We start from the raw sequence: 18,519 nt of genomic DNA on the forward strand, positions 1-18,519 counted from the left end.
ACTGTTTTGGGGCAAAGGCTTAGATGGACACGCACACACATGACTCTCCTGGGCTTCTGGTTCAGCACTTTCTCTTCTGGGGGTGCTCCTCTCATTTCATCCTCAATCCTGAGCTGACCCCAGAAGCCAAGGACCAGCCTGCCTGGCCCAGGCAGAAACTGAGTATGCCAAGAGGAATGGGGTCAGGGTGGAGCTGGGATGAGCATTGCTGGCCTGACTCTCCCTTGTGAGGTCTTGTCCACTTGGCCCAGTTGGCTCCAGGGTAGGGAATAAAGGAACAGTCTGTGGTGGTCTTCCCTTCTGTGCACTAGTTCTGGAAAGCAGGGATAAAACAACCAGGCAAATGCATAAAAATACTGTCGAGGGCTTTTCAGCACAAAGGACTTCAAATCTTCCTTATTTACAATGGCTCTGCGGGGGAGGTGAGGCAGGTGTTTGGATGGGGAGCAGCTGATGACTTGCCCAAGGTCACCCACAGAGTGGCAGTGCCAGGAATCCAAGGGGAATGATCCTGGCTCGAGTCTCTGGGAAGAGGATTAGATTTCACAGCTTTGGACTTAACATCACTTTGCTCCTTTTGGCCAAGAGGCATGTTGTCCTCAGAAGGGCTTGGTGACAGGTGTATTTTGCCTTAATTTGAGTAGTTTAGAGGCATGGAAGGGCATTTTGGCAGCAGTGATCAAGGACTTTAAAAACAAGTCTTCCCTTTGATCAGGCAGCCCTATATCTTGGAGTTTTTCTGAGGGAAATAATTTAGGACACATGGAAGTATTTAGCTGAAGGATATTCATCTCCGTCTTGCTTATCTTAGGGAAACGTTAGAAACACCTATATATACAGTAGCAGGGGCGTGGTTAAATAAATCACAGCATCAGATGCTCTGCAGACATCACACGGTATAGCTTTTTCTTCTCTTTTTTGTTTTTGAGACAGTGTCTCGCTTTGTCACCCAGGCTGGAGTGCAGTGGTGCGATCTCCACTCACTGCAACCTCTGCTCCCTGGGCTGAAGCAGTCCTCCCACCTCAGCCTCCCAAGTAGCTGGGACCACAGACACACACCACTATGCCCAGCTAAGTTTTTATATTTTTAGTAGAGATGGGGTTTCGCCATGTTGTTCAGGCCGGTCTCAAACTCCTGAGCTCAAGTGATCCTCCCACCTCGGCCTCCCAGGGTGCCGGGACTACAGACGTGAGCCACCACACCTGGCCAGAACGTTTGGACACATGAGGGGACATTAGACTTTCTTTGGCAAGGGTGTATTTTCCAGTTGCTCTAGAATGAACATGAATTCCATGGGTGCACCTGTTTTACTGGACTTCGCTATATTGTGCTCTGCAGATACTGCGTTTTCATGAATTGAATATCACGGCTGGCTCAACTCTGAGTCTATCGGTGCCATTTTTTTCTCACATCATGTGTTCACTTCATGTGTTTGTGTCCCATTTTAATAATTCTTGCAATATTTCAAACTTTTTCATTATTATCATACCTGTTATGGTGATCTGTGATCAGTGGTCTTTGGCGTTACTGTTGTAATTGTTTTGGGGCACCATGAACTGTGCCCACATGAGATGGCAAAGTTAATTGATCCATGTTGTCTGTGTTTAGACGACTCCACCAACTGGCCGACTGGCGGCTTCTGGTCTCTCTCCCTCTGCCTAGGCTTCCCTCTTTCCTGAGACACAACAATATTGAAATTAGGCCAATTAATTACCCTATAATGGGACTGGGCGTGGGGATTCATACCTGTAACTCCAGCACTTTGGGAGGCTGAGGTGGGAGGATCACCTTGAGGCCAGGAGTTCGAGACCAGCCTGGGCAACACGACAAGACCCCATCTCCACAAAAAATTAAAGAACTTAGCTGGGTGTGGTGGCACATGCCTGTAGTCCTAGCTACTCAGGAGGCTGAGGCAGGAGGATCACTTGAGCCTGAGAGTTCTAGGCTGCAGTGAGCCGAGATCACACCATTGCATTCAAGCTTGACAGACAGAGCGAGACGTCTCTCACTTTAAATCAAAAGCTAGGAATGATTAAGCTTAGTGAGGAAGGTGTGTTGAAAGCCAAGATAGGCTGACAGCTAGGCCTTTTGTGCCAAACAGCCAAGTTGTGAATGTGAAGGAAATTAAAAAATGCTACTCCAAGTGATCACACAAATAATAAGAAAGTGGGCCGGCCGGCCAGACACGGTGGCTCACGCCTGTAATCCCAGCACTTTGGGAGGCTGAGGCGGGGGGATCACCTGAGGTCAGGAGTTCAAGACCAGCCTGGCCAACATGGTAAAACCCCGTCTCTACCAAAAATACAAAAATTAGCCAGGTGTGGTGGTGCACGCCTGCAATCCCAGCTACTTGGGAGGCTGAGGCACAAGAATCACGTCAACCCGGGAGATGGAGGTTGCAGTGAGCCAAGATCCCACCACTACTGTACTCCAGCCTGGGCAACAGAGTGAGACTCTGTCTCAAAAATAAAAATAAAAATAAAAAAGAAAGGGAAAAAAAAGAAATTGCCACAGCCAACCCCAATCTTCAGCAACCACCACCCTGATCAGTCAGCAGCCATCAACATGGAGGCAAGACCCTCCACCAGCAAAAATATTGGACTCACTAGGTCGAGATGATTGTTAGCATTTTCAAGCAATATAGTATTTTTATTTTTATTTCTTCAAGTTTTGGGTTTTTCTTTTTTTTTGAGGCAGGACCTTGCTCTGTCACTCAGGCTGGAGTGCAGTGGCATGATCTTAGCTCACTGCAGCCTCGAACTTCTGGGCTTAAGCCATCCTCCTGCCTCAGCCTCCTGAGTAGCTGGGACTGCAGGTACGCACCACTATGCCTGGCTATTTTTAGTTTTTTATAGAGGTAGGATCTCACTGTGTTGCCTGGCTGGTCTCAAACTCCTGGGGTCAAGCCATCTACCTGCCTTGGCTTCCTAAAGTGCTGGGATGACAGGCGTGAGCCACTGCCCCGGCCAATAAAGTATTTGTAAATTAAGGTATGTGCATTGATAAGACATAATGTTATTGCACACTTACTGGGCTACTGTACAATGTAAACATAACGTTTATATTTGGGAATATATATTGGTTTGGGAAACCAAAAGAGTCATGTGACTCACTTTATTGCAATATTTTTATTGTGATTCTGGGGGAACTGAACCCGCAGTATGTCTGAGGTCTGCCTGTACCTGTAATTTTTAAAAGCTAGCATTTGCTAATATGTGGTTCTAATTGCAGTCAACAATAGTATGGACCCAGACTCTCAAGGCTGAGTTGGCCTTAGGCCAGTAGTGAATCCCATGCCAGAGAGAACATTTAGCAGGGTGGATTAATCCAGAGGATGGGGCTGCCTTCTAGGGCTTGCCAAGGCAGCGTCAGGAGAGCCCAGGCTTGAGAGAGATGTCCTCAGTCCAGAAAAGACCTGACGAGCACTTGGCAGTCGTGCTGGACATTCTGCAAGGGCCATCGAAGGCCTAGTGTGCCATCCTGTTGGGCCCCATGCTATTTCCTCCTCACTAGAACCTCTCCCCTTGCTTTAGGATGGGCGTCAGGGCCACGCTGAGAGGATAAAAGATGTAGGGATCTTCTCCGAGGAAGAAGCATATAGAAGATTTTGTATCTATGGGTCCGTATTAGGGTTTCCCAGAGAAACAGAACCAATAGGCTCCATCCAGCTGTGTAAGATGGGATTTATGTGGGAATTGGCTCATGCAAGTATGAAGGCTGGGAGGTCCTGGAATCTGCTGTCTGTGAGCTGGAGCAGCAGGGTCACTGGTGCAGTAATGCAGCCTGAGTCTCAAAGCCTGAGAAGCGGGGTGGCCACTGGGGTAAGTCCTGGAGCCCAAAGGCCTGAGGCCCAGGAGCTCTGAGGTCCAAAGCAGAAAGAAGGTGGATGTCCCAGCTCTCTCTTTTTTTTTTTGAGATGGAGTCTCACTTTGTTGCTCAGGTTGGAGTTCAGTGGTGCGATCCTGGCTCACTGCAACCTTCACCTCCCTGGTTCAAGCAATTCTCCTGCCTTAGCCTCCTGAGTAGCTGGGACTGTAGGTGTGCGCCACCACGCCCGGGTCATTTTTGTATTTTTAGTAGAGATGGGGTTTCACCATGTTGGCCAGGCTGGTCTCAAACTCTTGAGCTCAGGTGATCCACCCGCCTCGGCCTCCCAAAGTGCTGGGATTACAGGCGTGAGCCACCGCGCCCAGCCTGGATGTCCCAGCTCTTGCAGAGGGAGGGTTTGCCTGCCTCTGCCTCTGTCTCTTTGTTCTGTTGGGGCTTTCAACAGATTGAGTGATGGTGCCCCACCTGGCGAGGAGGGATCTTCTTACTCAGTCCCCCGGTTCAGATGCCAGTCTCTTCCCAGACCCACCCAGAAATCACGTTTTCCCAGCTATCTGAGCATCCCTTAGCCCGTCAAGCTGACATAAAATGAATCATCAAGGGCTGCGAAGATGGACTCCAAAAGTGGGCGGGGGTAGGGGGGGTGGTGGTGGACTGTGATCGAGAACATTCCTGCGGGGAGAATGCCTCCTTTCCCTGAGTCGGGGACCAGATAACCTTTCCAGGATCCTTCCAGCCCAGGACAAAGGGCTTTGTCTCAGGTTCAGCTCTCCTGAGAATTCATCCTCCCCGAGATTTGGACCCCTCAGCCGAATTCCTGCTGTTGACCTTCTTCTCTCAAGAAACAACACCCTGAGCATTGTTGCTTTCACTTCTTTGGACCCAAATCATGATTTCCCAGCCACATTTCTCAGTTGTCAAATTTGTGGAGGATGCTAGAAGCTTCTAGTGAGTTGCTTACAGATGATCCAACTGGCGGCTTACTAAAACATATCTTGGGCTGGGGGCGGTGGCTCACGCCTGTAATCCTAGCACTTTGGGAGGTCGAGGCAGGGGAATCGCTCGAGGTCAGGAGTTCAAGACCCGCCTAGTCAACATGGTAAAACCCTGTCTCTGCTAAAAAAACAAAAAAAACAAAAAACACACACATATATATATATAAATTAGCTGGGCATGGTGGCATGCACCTGTAGTCCCAGCTACTCAGAAAGCTGAGGCATTAGAATCCCTGAACCCGGGAGGCAGAGGTTGCAGTGAGCCGAGATTGCGCCACCGTACTCCAGCCTGGGCAACAGAGCAAGACTGTCTAAAAAACAAACAAAAAACATATCTTGGCAATGCCAGTCATCACTTTACCACAGACCTTAAGATGCCAACCACCCAGACTAGGTCAGGGGCCCCCATTTCCAGCAGCTACTCCTGCTTCCTGGAGACCCCCTGCAACGGCCAGACTCCCCCAGTGCCCCATGTTCATCCCCAGCCTCGCCCTGCCAGCTTCCCTCGCCCATCCTTCTGATCAAACTGTCTGTGGGGAACTAGCCCTCAAACGAGGCCAAGTACGTGTGGCTTCTCCTCCTGTGTGGGCAGGTGGTTGACGGGATTCTTTCTTCCCCCGCCTCCAGTGGGTTTCAGTTTAACGATGGCTTTCTGGAGCTGTTTAGAAGCGTGAACAGATGCTGTCCCTACAGGAGAAGGGATGGCAAGCGTTGTCAGGAACCCTGACCTTGAAGTGTACCTCCTTAATGGCCTGACAGCTCAGAGAGAATGACACCCTGGGAGGTCTCCATGCTGCCGGCTGGGGACAAGAAGATGTCCTCTGCCTGGTATGGCCACGAGCATTTGTACATTGCACTGTCCTTGTTCACCCACACCTCCTTAAACAGCGCCTTCAGGTGCCCCCATGGCTCCCGGCTGCTTGAGCCAAATCTTTATGATTGATCCCCTAACCTACACGCTTGCCCCCTGGCTGGCTCACAGCTGTCCCTGACCTCACCCCTGCCATGATGTCACAGCTCAACAGCTCTGCTGTTCCCATGGCAACAGCCTGCTATGAGTAGCCAGCCAGGGCAGAGGCCGGGCTGCAGGTGGAGGCGGGGAAGCGATTCCGGCCACCTTTGGTCAGTGGGCCCCTGAGACCACTGTGGGGCTGAGGCTCTCTGTGTCTGCTCCCATCTGTGGTGAGGGTGGGGTTCTTTCCATGCCCAGCTGTTTAGCGAGGCTCCCAAGAGGGCCCCGGAGAGTGGGCCAAGGAGGGGCTCCAAGCCGTGTGTTCGCAAGGCCAGCGGCAAAGTCCCTGCACCACGGGGCTCCCCACAGGCAGTGTGATGGGAAGGAGAGTGAGGGAAGCTGGTGGGACTGGGTTGGAGATGAATATGGTTATTGGAGGAGTTGGGCTGGGGGGTCTTCAGGAAGCAGGAACAGCTGCTGGGATTGGGGACCCCTGACCTAGGCTGGGTGCTTAGGATCTTGAGGTTTGCAGGGAAGCGGTAATGGACGCTGTCAAGGTATGTTTAGTGAGCCACCGGTTGCATCAGCTGTAAGCCCCCCACGTGGGGAGCTGGTGTCTCAGCTGAGAGTTTGGAGGTCAGTCTGCCTCAGTGTCTGTCTCTGTGAAGCTGGTCAAGGGGAGGCCTGAGCCCGAGCTTGCCCCCAGAGGCTGCCTGCCTAACCATCTCCACCCTGGAGAGCTGACCCAGCCCAGGATATGGATACACACAGATTCATGAGCTGTGGCCCCAGTATTCGGGTGGAAAAGCCTGCTGTGGGCCCAGCCAGGACTCATTCTAACGCGACCCACCCCTGCCCCAGGTGATGCCAGCACAGCCAGTCCAAAACCCAGTGCAGGCTGGACATGGTGGCTCATGCCTGGAATCCCAGCACTTTGGGAGGCCGAGGCGGGTGGATCACCTGAGGTCAGGAGTTTGTAACCAGTCTGACCAATATGGTGAATCCCCGTCTCTACTAAAAATACAAAAATTAGCTGGGTGTGGTGGCGTGCGCCTGTAGTCCCAGCTACTTGGGAAGGCTGAGACAGGAGAATTGCTTGAACCCGGAAGGTGGAGGTTGCAGTAAGCTGAGATCGCACCACTGCACTCCAGCCTGGGCAACATAGTGAAACCAAAACCCAGTGCAGTGGCTTGGGACCCCTGTCCCCCCGCCACCACTGGGATGTAGCTAAGAGTTGGGGAGAAGAGGGCGAAAACCAAGGCTCTGGCAGCACACAGGGTGTCATGGAGGGTATTTTTAGAGGCTAGAACTCAGAGAAATGGAGTTAAAAATGTTTCTGATGTTTGTTTTATCTGGGCTTGGTTCGGATGCCTCCAGTGATGGGCATCTCACTACCTACAAAGTCAGCCCAGTGATTTCAAGACAGCCCTGGAGACAGTGCTTCCTGCCCCCCTGTCAGCTTCTGCCTCCCTGTAATGTGTCCTGGGTGGTCTAGCTCAGTCATCTGGAGACACACACAGTAAGTACCACCCCTCTTCCCCAAGCATTTCAGGTGCTTCTCGTGGTGACAAGCACTGGCATCTCTGTAGATGGGTGCTGCTGTCGTTATCATCCCCATCCTAAAGAGCAAACTGAGGCACCCAGAGTGAAGTAGCTTGGCCCAGGTCACATAGTACTGTTAAGCACCATACTCTGCCATTCTAGATTTTTCTATCCTTTGCAAACACCCTTGCCCCACCTCACCTCCTTTGGCTTTTCTTCCTAGGACCTTTGGTCAGTGGGCCCCTCCTGACCAAAGGAGTTCATTCTCCTCCTGAACTCCAAGCCTGTGGCCTCTTCTCCCCGTCCTTACCGCCCTCCTCCTCTCCCGAGAACTGTCCAGGAAGACACACCTCTCCCTCGTTCAGATTTGCTCCTTGTTCTTCAGCCCATGCATCTCCTTTAGGCCTGGAACATTTCTGGATAGGTTTATTCCTGATCATTTCATCACGGTTTTATTGATTTTGAAACTTTATCCCGTGACATGATCAAATTGGCCATTTCTAGAGCACAGGCACTTCGTAGCTGTTGACCATCATTTAGCTCCACGTCTGCCCGTCGGTTCCTCGTGCGTGGAATCCAGCACCACGTGGGTGTCTCTGCCGAGCTCTCGGCATTTCCTGAGCCTTCCCGGGAGCCGGACTCTGTTCTCGGCGCTTCACACGGGCCGTCTCGTCTGATGCTGTGGCGTCCTGCAGGGTGGGAACAGGTGGTGCCCGCGGATGTGGCGCTGTGCCTGCCGGCGTCCTGGGCACCACAGCGTGCCGCTTGCCCACTGCCTCCCAGCACGGCCAGGTGAGGTCGGGCCGGCTGGGCTGCACCATTCGCTCGCATGTTAGAGGCATTTCTGTTCACTCGGGACAGTCACGTTGGCCCTTCTGGTGGCCCAGCGTCTTTTGTCCACTGTGCTGCTCCACACACCCACCTCTGTACTTGCATAGTTGGATTTAGGGACCTACATATAAGTTTTAGATGTGTTCCCATTACCTTTTATCTTGTAAGATTTGGCCAGTTGTGCAAGCTGTTAAAAACCTTCTAGGCTAGAGTCTAGCAACAATTTTCCACCTCCCCCAAGGGTTATCTGTATCCGGGGATGCCCACAGCTTTGAATTGATAAGGTCAGGTGTGAAAGCTCAGGCAGTGGTCCTGTGGAAGAGCCTACCACCACCTCGGACTCTACTTACTTTATTAAGAAACACATTTTTTTTTTTTTTTGAAATGGAGTCTTGCTCTGTTGCCTAGGCTAGAGTACAGTGGCGCGATCTCAGCTCACTGCAACCTCCGCCTCCTGGGTTCAAGTGATTCTCCTGCCTTAGCCTCCTGAGTAGCTGGGATTACAGGCATATACCACCACACCTGGCTAATTTTTTGTATTTAGTAGAGACGAGGTTTCACCACGTTGGTCAGGTTGGTCTCGAACTCCTGTCGTCAGGTGATCCAGCCACCTCAGCCTCCCAAGGTGCTGGGATTACAGGCGTGAGCCACCGCGCCCGGCCAAAAAACCACAATTTTAATAAGCTTGTTTGTGTGGCTGCTGTCAGACAGTTACGACCAGGGAGGGGAGGACACAGGAAGCGCTAAAAAGGCGACTTAAAAAACCCAAATTGCATTCTGGGGTCACTTAGTTTATGGGACCTCTGTTCTTTACATTTTAAAAGCCCTCGAGGGATTTCCTATATTATCATCCCAAAGACAATCCAAAATTTCCCCCAAAGAAGGTCAAATTACATATTCTACGTAGGCGCCTTAGACAGAGAAATGTCTAACTTTCCATATGAAAGGGTAAGCTCTAATTATATGGAAATGTTCTCTCTCTGGCCGATGCCAGCTAACGGGAGCCCTTCTGTAGCTATTTTTATGTTTCAAAGACAAAGCGCTCGACTATGTGGCCTGGGTGCTGGGCTTCTGGAGAAAGGGAAGAGCATTCTCTTTGTTCCCTTGGAGGGTTGGGGCATCCTGGGGGAGTGGGAACGAGGCCTGGGCTGGGGACATGTGGGTAGGATGGGGAAGGGGGTGTGTCCATGTCACGAGGAACCCGCGTGAGCACATTCCAGGCGCTGCTGGGTGTGGGGCATTTGGGAATGGCCAGGAGCTCCACCACCCCTGTCTGGTGTGCAGCGCTCCAGGCTGGGGTGGCTCCCAGGGGAGCCAGGGCGAGCTGCTTGACCGTTCTCGAGCCTCTAGGCCCAGAGATTGCCAGGCTTTGGCAGGGCAGCTGGTGAACTGGCCACATTCCTGGGCCCCTCCCGCAGGGGCTGGGATAGGATCTGTCAGGGGTGAGGCCCAGGAATCTACCCCTTCACCAGCAGCTCAGCTGATTATGATGCACGTGGCTGCGGGTTGCACTCAGAGACTTGCTGGTGTGGACAGCAGGGAATCACATGGGGGATGCTGAAATGTAACCCAGGCCGCTCAGTTAGACAGCGCCGGGCTGCAGTGCGAGAGAGGACGGGGTGCAGGCCTGGGGGTCGGGGGCAGAGAGGCTGACTGGGAGGCTTTTAAGGGCCTCAGGTGAGAGATGATCAGGGCTGAGCTGCTGGCAGGGGAGGAAGGCAGAGCAAGATGCAGCTTCCTGAAAGAGATGGTTTGCCAGGGCCGCAGTACTCCAAGTGTGGTCCCCCAGATGGCAGCATCAGCATCCCTGGGAGCGCTTTAGAGATGCAGAGTCTGGCGGGCGTGGGGGCTCACACCCGGAATCCCAGCACTTTAGAGATGCAGAGTCTGGCAGGCGCGGGGGCTCATGCCTGGAATCCCAGCACTTTGGGAGGCCAAGGCGGGCAGATCACTTGAGGTCAGGAGTTTGAGACCAGCCTGGCCGGCATGGTGAAACCCTGTCTCTACTAAAAATACAAAAATTAGCCAGGCATGGTGGCGCGTGCCTATAGTCCCAGCTACTTGGGAGGCTGAGGCAAGAGAATTGCATGAACCCAGGAGGTGGAGGTTGCAGTGAGCTGAGATTGCACCACTGCACTCCAGCCTGGGCAACAGAGCAAGACTCTGTCTCAAAAAAAAAAAGAAAAAAGAAAAGAAAAAGAAATGCAGAGTCTTGGGCCCCACCCAGACTATTGAATCAGAGCCTAACTTTTAACAAGATTCAAGCAGCACCATGGCCAGGTCTCACCCTTCTGTGCATGTTGACAAATCAAGTACTTGAGCAGAAAGAAGACGGGGATGGTCGACATGATGAACTCAGAGGCACCAACCGTGGTGTCCTGGGTCAATGCACACAGAATGCACGCAGGCCCCTTGCAGGCCTTCCCACCCTTCAGAAGCTCAGCACACCTGTCAGGGTCACAGGAGGGCCAGGGAGGTCAGAGGTCACGTGAGGCCAAGCACAGTCCGAGCAGAGTCTCCTTGTGCTGTGGAAGTGGTTTCCAGCTCTGACCTCCCTGGGCAGCAGGCTAGGAGCCTGGATCAGGGGCCTGCCTGCTCGGCCTGGAATCCCTGCTGCCCTGATTACGAGCTGTGTGGCCTTAGGCAAGTTACTTAACCTCTCTGAGTCTCAGTTTCCCTGTCAGATTGTGCGGATAGGAATAGGCCTCTCCTCCTATGGTGAGGCGGTGAGATGGCGAGAGGTGTACATGAAATGCCGGAGGAGTATGAAACCCTGCAGGTCTGCGTGCTGATCAGTGTGATGTCTGGATTCAAACCCAGATCCTCCGTGTAAGCTGGGAAAGTTATTCAGCCTCTCTGAGCTTTTGTTTCTTTTTGTGAGCTCAGGGGGGAAAGCAAGGAGAGCTGGAGGCGGCAGGGACAAGGTTGCATCTGATGGTGTCATGGGGGAAATCAATTCCTGAATGATGGAGCCGGCTGTAATTTTCTGGACTTTATCCCAAAGACCTCTGCCCAGATGTTTTAAGTTTGTACCCATTTCCGTGTCTCCAGGAAAACCGACACAGCAGCCCCGCTGGCTCCTTTCACAGTCACCCCCCGGATCATGTCGCAGTGACTCTAGCCAAGGGTATGGCCTGTGTCGTGTCTGTTACAGGCCGAGGTGGGAAGAAAAGGTTGTCCCTGTATCTGGAGGGGCCAGTTCATGCCTTGAGGAGGAGAGAGGCACTCTGGGTCCTGCCATTGTCCTCAGGGATGGCCATGCTTGCCATTGTCCCCCGTGTCTGTTGGGGGTGGGCCTTCTCCTGGGGATACAACGTCTGCCGCGTTGATTCTTGGGTGTCCAAGTGTACCGGGCTAGTATCACATTGAGAGCCACCCACTGTGGGTGGATTCACCCATTCCCGTCACGGTGCCTGGGGCTCCAGCAGCCTCGTCACAACACAGCCTGGTAGTTGGAGGGTCTGAGCCTTTGTCACAACCGCCCTGACTTAGCCGCAGGACTACGCACCTGGTGGGGACTGGGGTGGGCGGCCACTCTCTCACAGGCCCACCCCAAGGCTCCAGATGGGCACGTGCATTGTTCAAATGCTGTCACACCTTGGGGGTGTGAGGGGGCAGTGTGAGGCAGATGAGAGAGGCGCAGGTCTCACAGTGAACCGCAGGATCTGGTATCCTGCAGCCGGGGCGCAGGCCTGACTGGAGCCCCCATTCTGGGCGCCTCACACTCCCTATGACTGTGATGCTTGCCCCCTGCCCCCCGACGCCACAGGAGTGCACAGCAGGCCTGGAGTCTCCTTCGGAGGGGGTGAGGAGGCCGGCGGGGGGCGGGGGGGTGCTGTCTGTGGGCCCTGGCACTTCCACGCTGCCTCGGCTGAAAAGCTATCTGAGCGGCCGCCCAGGGAAAGGCGAGCTGCTTGGATGTCATTCTCAAGCTGTAGGCCAGAGGTTGCCTGACTTTGGTGAGAATCGCTGGGAATCTGGTGGCCAAGCACATTCCTGGGCCCAGGTGCTGGGATCGGATCGGTCTGGGGTGGAGCTGCCACGGGCTGGCTCCTGCGCTGGGGCCACGGGGCTGTAGAGAGCAAGAGAGGAGAATGGGCCCAGTGTCCACTCCGCTCTGTGGGAGGCCCTGGTGCCGTCCGGAGGCCAGATTGGTGTCCACTCGCCTTCCTTCTGCTGCTCCGAGCGCGGCTTCTGCGGAGGGGGGAGCTGTGGTTTCTCTGAGTGGTTGAAGGCAGCCAGCAGAAGGCAGGCTTGTCAGCTCGGGGGGGGCAGGACCAGAGGGCAGCGGGGGAGTAGAAAACACCAAAGCAGCCCAAGATGCTCAGAACACTCAGAGGATGTGGAGGACAGAGGAGCGCCAGGACCCCTGCCCCTTCTAGAATATTCTAAGCAACCAGAGAGGGCAGGTGCCTCTGGGAGGGGAGCTGTAGCGAGGGCCCTGATTGGAACCATGGCTGTCTTCATTGGAAAGTGTCCTGCCAAGGGCACCCGACGTCCTGTCTGGCAGGGCTGGAGAGACACTGGGCTGCCTGGAGATCAGCCTGGGCATCACAGGCAGAGGCAGGTATCCCAGCAGGCTGTGCAACAGGTGAACGGCTGTTTCTCCTTGGTCATCTTGGGCTCAGCTAAGGCTCTGTTGCTTTCCCTGCCAGTGCCTGCACAAGTCCACGTGAGACCCTGCCCTCTGCCTCAAGTTAGTAAGTGGGGAGGGTCTCAGAGGGGAGAGCAAGGAGAGCTGGGGTAGCAGGAACAAGGTTGCATCTGATGGTGTCAGAGCGGGGATCGATTCCTGAAGGATGGAGCTGGCTGCAATTTTCTAGACTTATCCCAAAGATCTCTGCCCAGATGTGTTAAGTTTTTACCCGTTTGCGTGTCTCCAGGAAAACTGACGCTGCTTCATTGGGATGCCCACGCCAGTGGGGCTGGCACGGGGTGCACTGAGGTCATTGAACGGGCTGGGGGCACTTCCAGAGCAGGGAAGACTTGTCCAGGTTTTACTAATTGTTGGTTGACAAGGGGTGTGAGCCAACGGCTCTTGGCACAGAAATAGACTGTGAACCTTGGGGCCTCCAGGCACCTTCCGAGACACACAGAGGGGCATTCACAGCAGCCCCGACCTCACCACACCTAATTGGACATCCCCATGGCCGTTCCTGGTGGTCTTTGGTGTCTGAGGCCAGCTCCTCCATGTGAGCTGGGAAAGTTATTCAACCTCTCTGAGCTTTGGTTTCTTTTTGTGGACTCAGGCCTTCTCTTGGTTATAGACCTAGGAGTGGAATCTCTGGGTCATAGGGTAAGTCTGTGTTTCCCTTTTTAAGAAACTGCCAGACTGTTTTCCAAAGTGGCTGCACCATTTTCCATTCCCACCAGCAGCATGCACAGGGTTCCAATTCCTCCCCCTCCTTCCTCACCGACAGTTGCTATTGTCTGTCTTTTTGACGACAGCCGTTGGAGTGGATGTGAGGTGGCAGGACACTGCAGGGTCAGTGTGCATTTCTCTAAAGACTGCTGCCGTTGAACATCTTTTTATGTGCTGTATTAGCCATACATCTATGTTCTTTGGTGAAATATCTATTTAAATCTGTTGCTGATTTTTATTTTTATTTATTTATTTTTGAGACAGAATCTCACTCTGTCATCCAGGCTGGAGTGCAATGGTGCGATCTCAGCTCATTGCAACCTCTGCCTCCCAGATACAAGCAATTCTCCTGCCTTAGCTTCCCGAGTAGCTGGGATTATAGGTGCATACCACCACACCCGGCTAATTTTTGTATTTTTAGTAGAGATGGGGTTTCACCATGTTGGTTAGGCTGGTTTCGAACTCCTGACCTCAAGTGATCCGCCTGCCTCAGCCTCCCAGTGTGCTGGGATTACAGGTGTGAGCTGCCACACCTGGCCTTCTTTTGCTGATTTTCAAATGGGATTATTTGCCATCTTACTGGGTAGTAAGAGTTGTTTATATGTTCTGGATTCAAGTCTTCTGTTGGATATATGATTTGCAAATATTTCCTTCCAGTCCGTACCTTGTATTTTCACTTTACTTACGGTATCTTTTGAAGCACAAAGGTTTTTTTTTTCTTTTAATTTTGATGATGTTCAGCTTATCAGTTTCTTCTTTTATTGGTTGTGCTTTTGGTGTTGTATCTAAAAAATCTTTGCCTGACTCAAGGTCATGAATATACACCGACGTTTTCTTCTAAGCGTTTATAGTTGTAGACGAAGGTCTATAATCCATTGTGAGTTAATTTTTGTATATAGGGTGAGATAAGGCTGTGAATTCCCATTTTTTGCCTGTGGATATCCAGCTGTGCCAGCATCATTTGTTGAAAAACAAAAAAACTATTCTTTCCCTACATTAAATTGCCGTGGCACCTTTGTCAAAAATCTCAATCATTGCATTGAAAGGCCCAGCTTTCTCTCTCCCTTTCTCTCTTGATCATCATGGTGGTTGGCAGATCTGGCTAAATATAATATTAACCACTATTCTAAATGTGTGATCTGATTTACCAAGAGGTGCAAGGACCTCCCACTAGAAGACTTAAGTCAAAGCCAGCTGCAGTGTGACCACCTGAGGTTGGTCAAAGGTGCTGGGGTTCGTCCAAGCAGCAGAGGGCCTGTCTCTGCCACTTACCAGCTGTGTGATCTGGGTTAAGCATCTTCATCTCTGCCTGCCTCAGTTTCCCTGTCTGTGAACCGGGGGGGTAGGAGCTTCGTATCTCAAAGGATTACTGTAAAAAAGATGAACGGATACATGCCAGGTGCTCAGAGGGGAGCCTGCACGGTTAATGTTAGCTGTAATGTAGATGCAGTATTTTCTGACTCCTGCAACTACATGTGACTTCAACTGCAACTACGTTTGACTCCGAATGCTTAGCCTGGTTCCACATAGACTAAGATGAAAGAAGGGAAGGAGCAGTGGAGGGGGACTCCATATCGACTGTGGCTGTCCCTTAGCCTTTCCTGCAGCTCACAGATCTGGCTGTTTCTGGCATCAGCTGCCCGTGGCAACAGACACAATCCCGTACTCTTTTGGTGTAAATGCCCCTCCTTTCCTAGGAAGGCCTGACAAAGCATGGGTCCCTTCCTGATGCCAAAGAGACCTGGAAGAGTCCTTCTCTGATCATTATAAAAGGAAAGAGCCGGGAGTCATGAAGAGAGAGCTAACACCAGCTTCTCCTCCTCTCTGGTTTCTACTGGATTCAAGTATCAGACTTGCATGCACACATACATACCTGCATGCCCCACACGGACACATACACATACACACACTGACATGCACACAGAGGCACACACAGACATGCATACATACACACACCTGCACACCCCCCTGTACACACAGATGTGCAGACATGTGCACAGAAACATAAACAGATGTGCACACGCACACACCCCTGCACACACACCGCTACGCACACACACCCCTGCACACACAGCCCCATGCACACACACCCCTGCACACACACCCCTATGCACACACACCCCTGCAAACAGAGCCCCACGCACACACACACACCCCTGCACACACACCCCTAAGCACACACACCTCTACGCGCACACACCCCTGCATACACACCCCTGCACACACACTCCTACACACACATGCACACACACCCCTGCACACACACTTCTATACACCCCTGCACACACATGCACACACATCCTTGCACACACCCCTGCACACACATGTATGCACACACACCCCTGCACACACATATGCATGCACACACACCCACACACACCCCTGCACACGTGTGCACACACACTCCTGCACACACACATGCTTGGCAGGCTCCTCCCTGCCCCGTCTCTTCCTCCTTTCCTTTACGAGCAATTCTCCCTCCAGAGGCCCAGACTTCCTCTTTTACCTCCACCTGTTCTTCTCAATATTTGTTTCCAAGGGCTGCCCTTTGTGCCCCTCCATCCCTACCTGAATCCTAACCCTTGCCCTTTGGGTGGGATTGTCAGTCTTGGCACTACTGACATCTCTGGCCAGGTTATTCGCTGTCTTGGGCAGCCCTCCTGTGCAGTGTGGGGTATTCAGCAGCCTCCCTCGCCTCCACCCAGCTGCAGGCCAGGAGCACCTCCTCCCTGCATTTGTGACAATAGAAAATGTTTCCAGACATTGCCAATGTCCCCTGGGAAACAACACCACACTCTGTCCAAAACAACTGCCCTACAGGCTCTTGTCAAAAGTGTACAGGACAGAAATTGGGAGGCTGAGAGTGCGCCCTGGTGGGCACGGGTCAAGAGAGCTTGGAGGGGCACATTTTGCAGCCTGTCCCCACAGTGAGAATCCCGTGTGCTTGTCTCCAGGGCTTTGCTCACTCTCCTGGGAGCGATCCGGAAAGCTGCACTTGTGCTCCCTTCCTCGTAGGTTTGCTGTGGAACAGTTGTGGCTTCTGTGGCTCCTCAGGCCCGGGGGCGCCCCTTGAACCCTCCACTCTTGGCTCCAAGCACCTTCCCTGGGAAGCTGTATCTGCTGGGTTCGCAGACAGGAACAGAAACATGGATGGAGCCATGTGGCTGAGCCTCTGTCCTGATAACGAAGACCTGCTTTGGAGGAAAAAGCACAAATTGCTACAAGCCCGAGGCAAAGGTGATCTCGCTCTGCAGAGAAGAGCGGATGTCAAGCTGTGGAAAAGCTACCAGCTCCAGCGCTTGGCTGAGGAGTTGAGGAGAGGGTGTCAGGAGGCGCAGCACCTGCATGTCGGTGGCCTGGACAGGCTGCGGTCAGCACGTCTGTTAGGCTGGGGAGGAGGATGGGCCAGGGAAAATGAGCCCGACTCGGAGGGGCCCATCCAGCGAAGATCAGCCAGGCCCCCAAGGGCCAAGGAGAAGCATAGAGCAGCCCTTAGTGAAGAGAGGAGTTGCAGGGAAGAGTTGGGCCAGCAACACCCCAGGCACTCCAGGCCCCGGAAGACAGCAGCGAGTCCAGAGAAACCACAGACTACAAAAGCCACGGGTCGGATGAATTCTCACCTGGCCCCGCCTGAGAAGAGAAAGGGAAGGCCAGAACCTTCGAGCAAGTCTGGGGGTGGCCGCTGTGCCATCCACCCTCGGAGGAGCAAAGGAGCCGACCTAGAAAGGTCAAACCCACTCGTGGCTGCTGTGGGAGAAATCGGGCTTGTGGAGGAAAAAGAGAAAGGAACAGCTCGGGCGGGGAGGAGGCAACTGGGAAAGGGGGCAGTTTGCTTTGTTCCAGCCCTGACCAGTCGCTCTCAGGGACAGAGTCCGGAGGGGAAGCTGAGAGACCTCGGGCAGCTGTGGCCAGCTGATTCCAGCCGCAGAAGGGAAGCCGTGTCCCCAGCATCTCAGTGCACGCTGCGGGAGAAGAACAAGTGGCAGAAAGAGCTGGAGTTGGCCTTTGAAGAGTTGTTCAATATAAACAGAAAGCTGAAAAAACACCTGCGCTTGTACCTGACACTGAAGCCCAGGATGGACCAGAGACCTGGGGAAGAGCATGCCTTCTCAGAGATGCAAGAGTGTGGCGCTGGGACCCCAAGAGGGAAGCAAATGGCAGACCCAGAGATGCTGCCTGCCGGGGAACCCAGGAGCCCAGCAGAGGAGGAGGCGCGGCAGGCAGCGTCCAAGACCGACTTGAAAACGTTAATGGGCAAGGCCCAGAACCAAAAATATCAGGGCACGGTCAAGCCCACGTTTAGAAATGGAAGTCAAACATTGTCTCCCGAGGCAGGTATATTTATCAACAAAGAGGACTCGTTATTGTATAGCACTGAATCTGGACAAGAGACCCCCAAACTGGGCACGCTGGCAGAGGGCTCCCTTCAGCTCCACCTTCAAGACCAGGCAGACAGAGTGGGCTCGACGGCATCCAGGCAAAGGCAGAAAGCAGAGATGGAGCAGAGAAGACAAAAACAACTGGAATCGCTTGAACAAATGGAACACCCAGATATGAGCTTGGAAATCCACTACAAGGCTGAGTTAGAAAAAGAGAGGAGGGAGCAAAGGAGAGCTCGACTGGCCCATCTGAAGTCCTCCTCCACGAGAGCCCAGGAAAGGGAAAGAGGATCTGAACTCAGCACCACTTCCCCATCGGGCACCAGCCTCGCCGACGACGACCGGCACAGTCAGATGATCCGAGACCAGCAGCAGCAGATCTTACAGCAAAACAGGTTGCACAAGCAGTTTCTTGAAGAAGCCAGGAAACGCTTGCGGGAGTTTCAGAACATATGCTAAACGCGAGAGACCCACCCGGGGTAAATACATCACTGATAATGGTGCTGCCAGAACTGGTACCCGGGTCTCTAAGATCTGTGTTTGCGTCATTGCCTCAGAGACTATTAGGCCTCTTTAAAATGGGCAATCTGGGGCCGGGTGCAGTGGCGCACGCCTGTAATCCCAGCACT

The 18,519-nt window shown here is 53.0% G+C and overlaps 2 protein-coding genes across 3 annotated transcripts in view; both read left to right on the forward strand.

Moving 5' to 3' along the window:
- The window catches only part of TIMP2 (TIMP metallopeptidase inhibitor 2), a 73,376-nt gene that overhangs the window by 16,120 nt on the left and 38,737 nt on the right, over positions 1 to 18,519 (forward strand). The window contains exon 1 of one of the 2 annotated variants that reach the window (XM_019027392.4): positions 7,274 to 7,295. The exons of the other annotated variant lie outside the window; for it this stretch is intronic. Coding sequence (XP_018882937.1) covers position 7,295 — 1 coding nt within the window. The 5' untranslated portion in view covers positions 7,274 to 7,294. Of the gene's footprint in view, positions 1 to 7,273; positions 7,296 to 18,519 lie in introns of those variants that run through there. 2 annotated transcript variants of the gene reach the window in all.
- CEP295NL (CEP295 N-terminal like) lies at positions 7,252 to 18,408 on the forward strand. Its single transcript, XM_055388765.2, is given in 3 exon segments — positions 7,252 to 7,295; positions 16,527 to 16,542; positions 16,544 to 18,408. Coding segments are annotated over 3 exon segments (1,866 nt in total). The 3' UTR covers positions 18,350 to 18,408.

This window comes from Gorilla gorilla, chromosome 4 (genome assembly GCF_029281585.2).
Source record: "Gorilla gorilla gorilla isolate KB3781 chromosome 4, NHGRI_mGorGor1-v2.1_pri, whole genome shotgun sequence".
Taxonomy (NCBI): domain Eukaryota; kingdom Metazoa; phylum Chordata; class Mammalia; order Primates; family Hominidae; genus Gorilla; species Gorilla gorilla.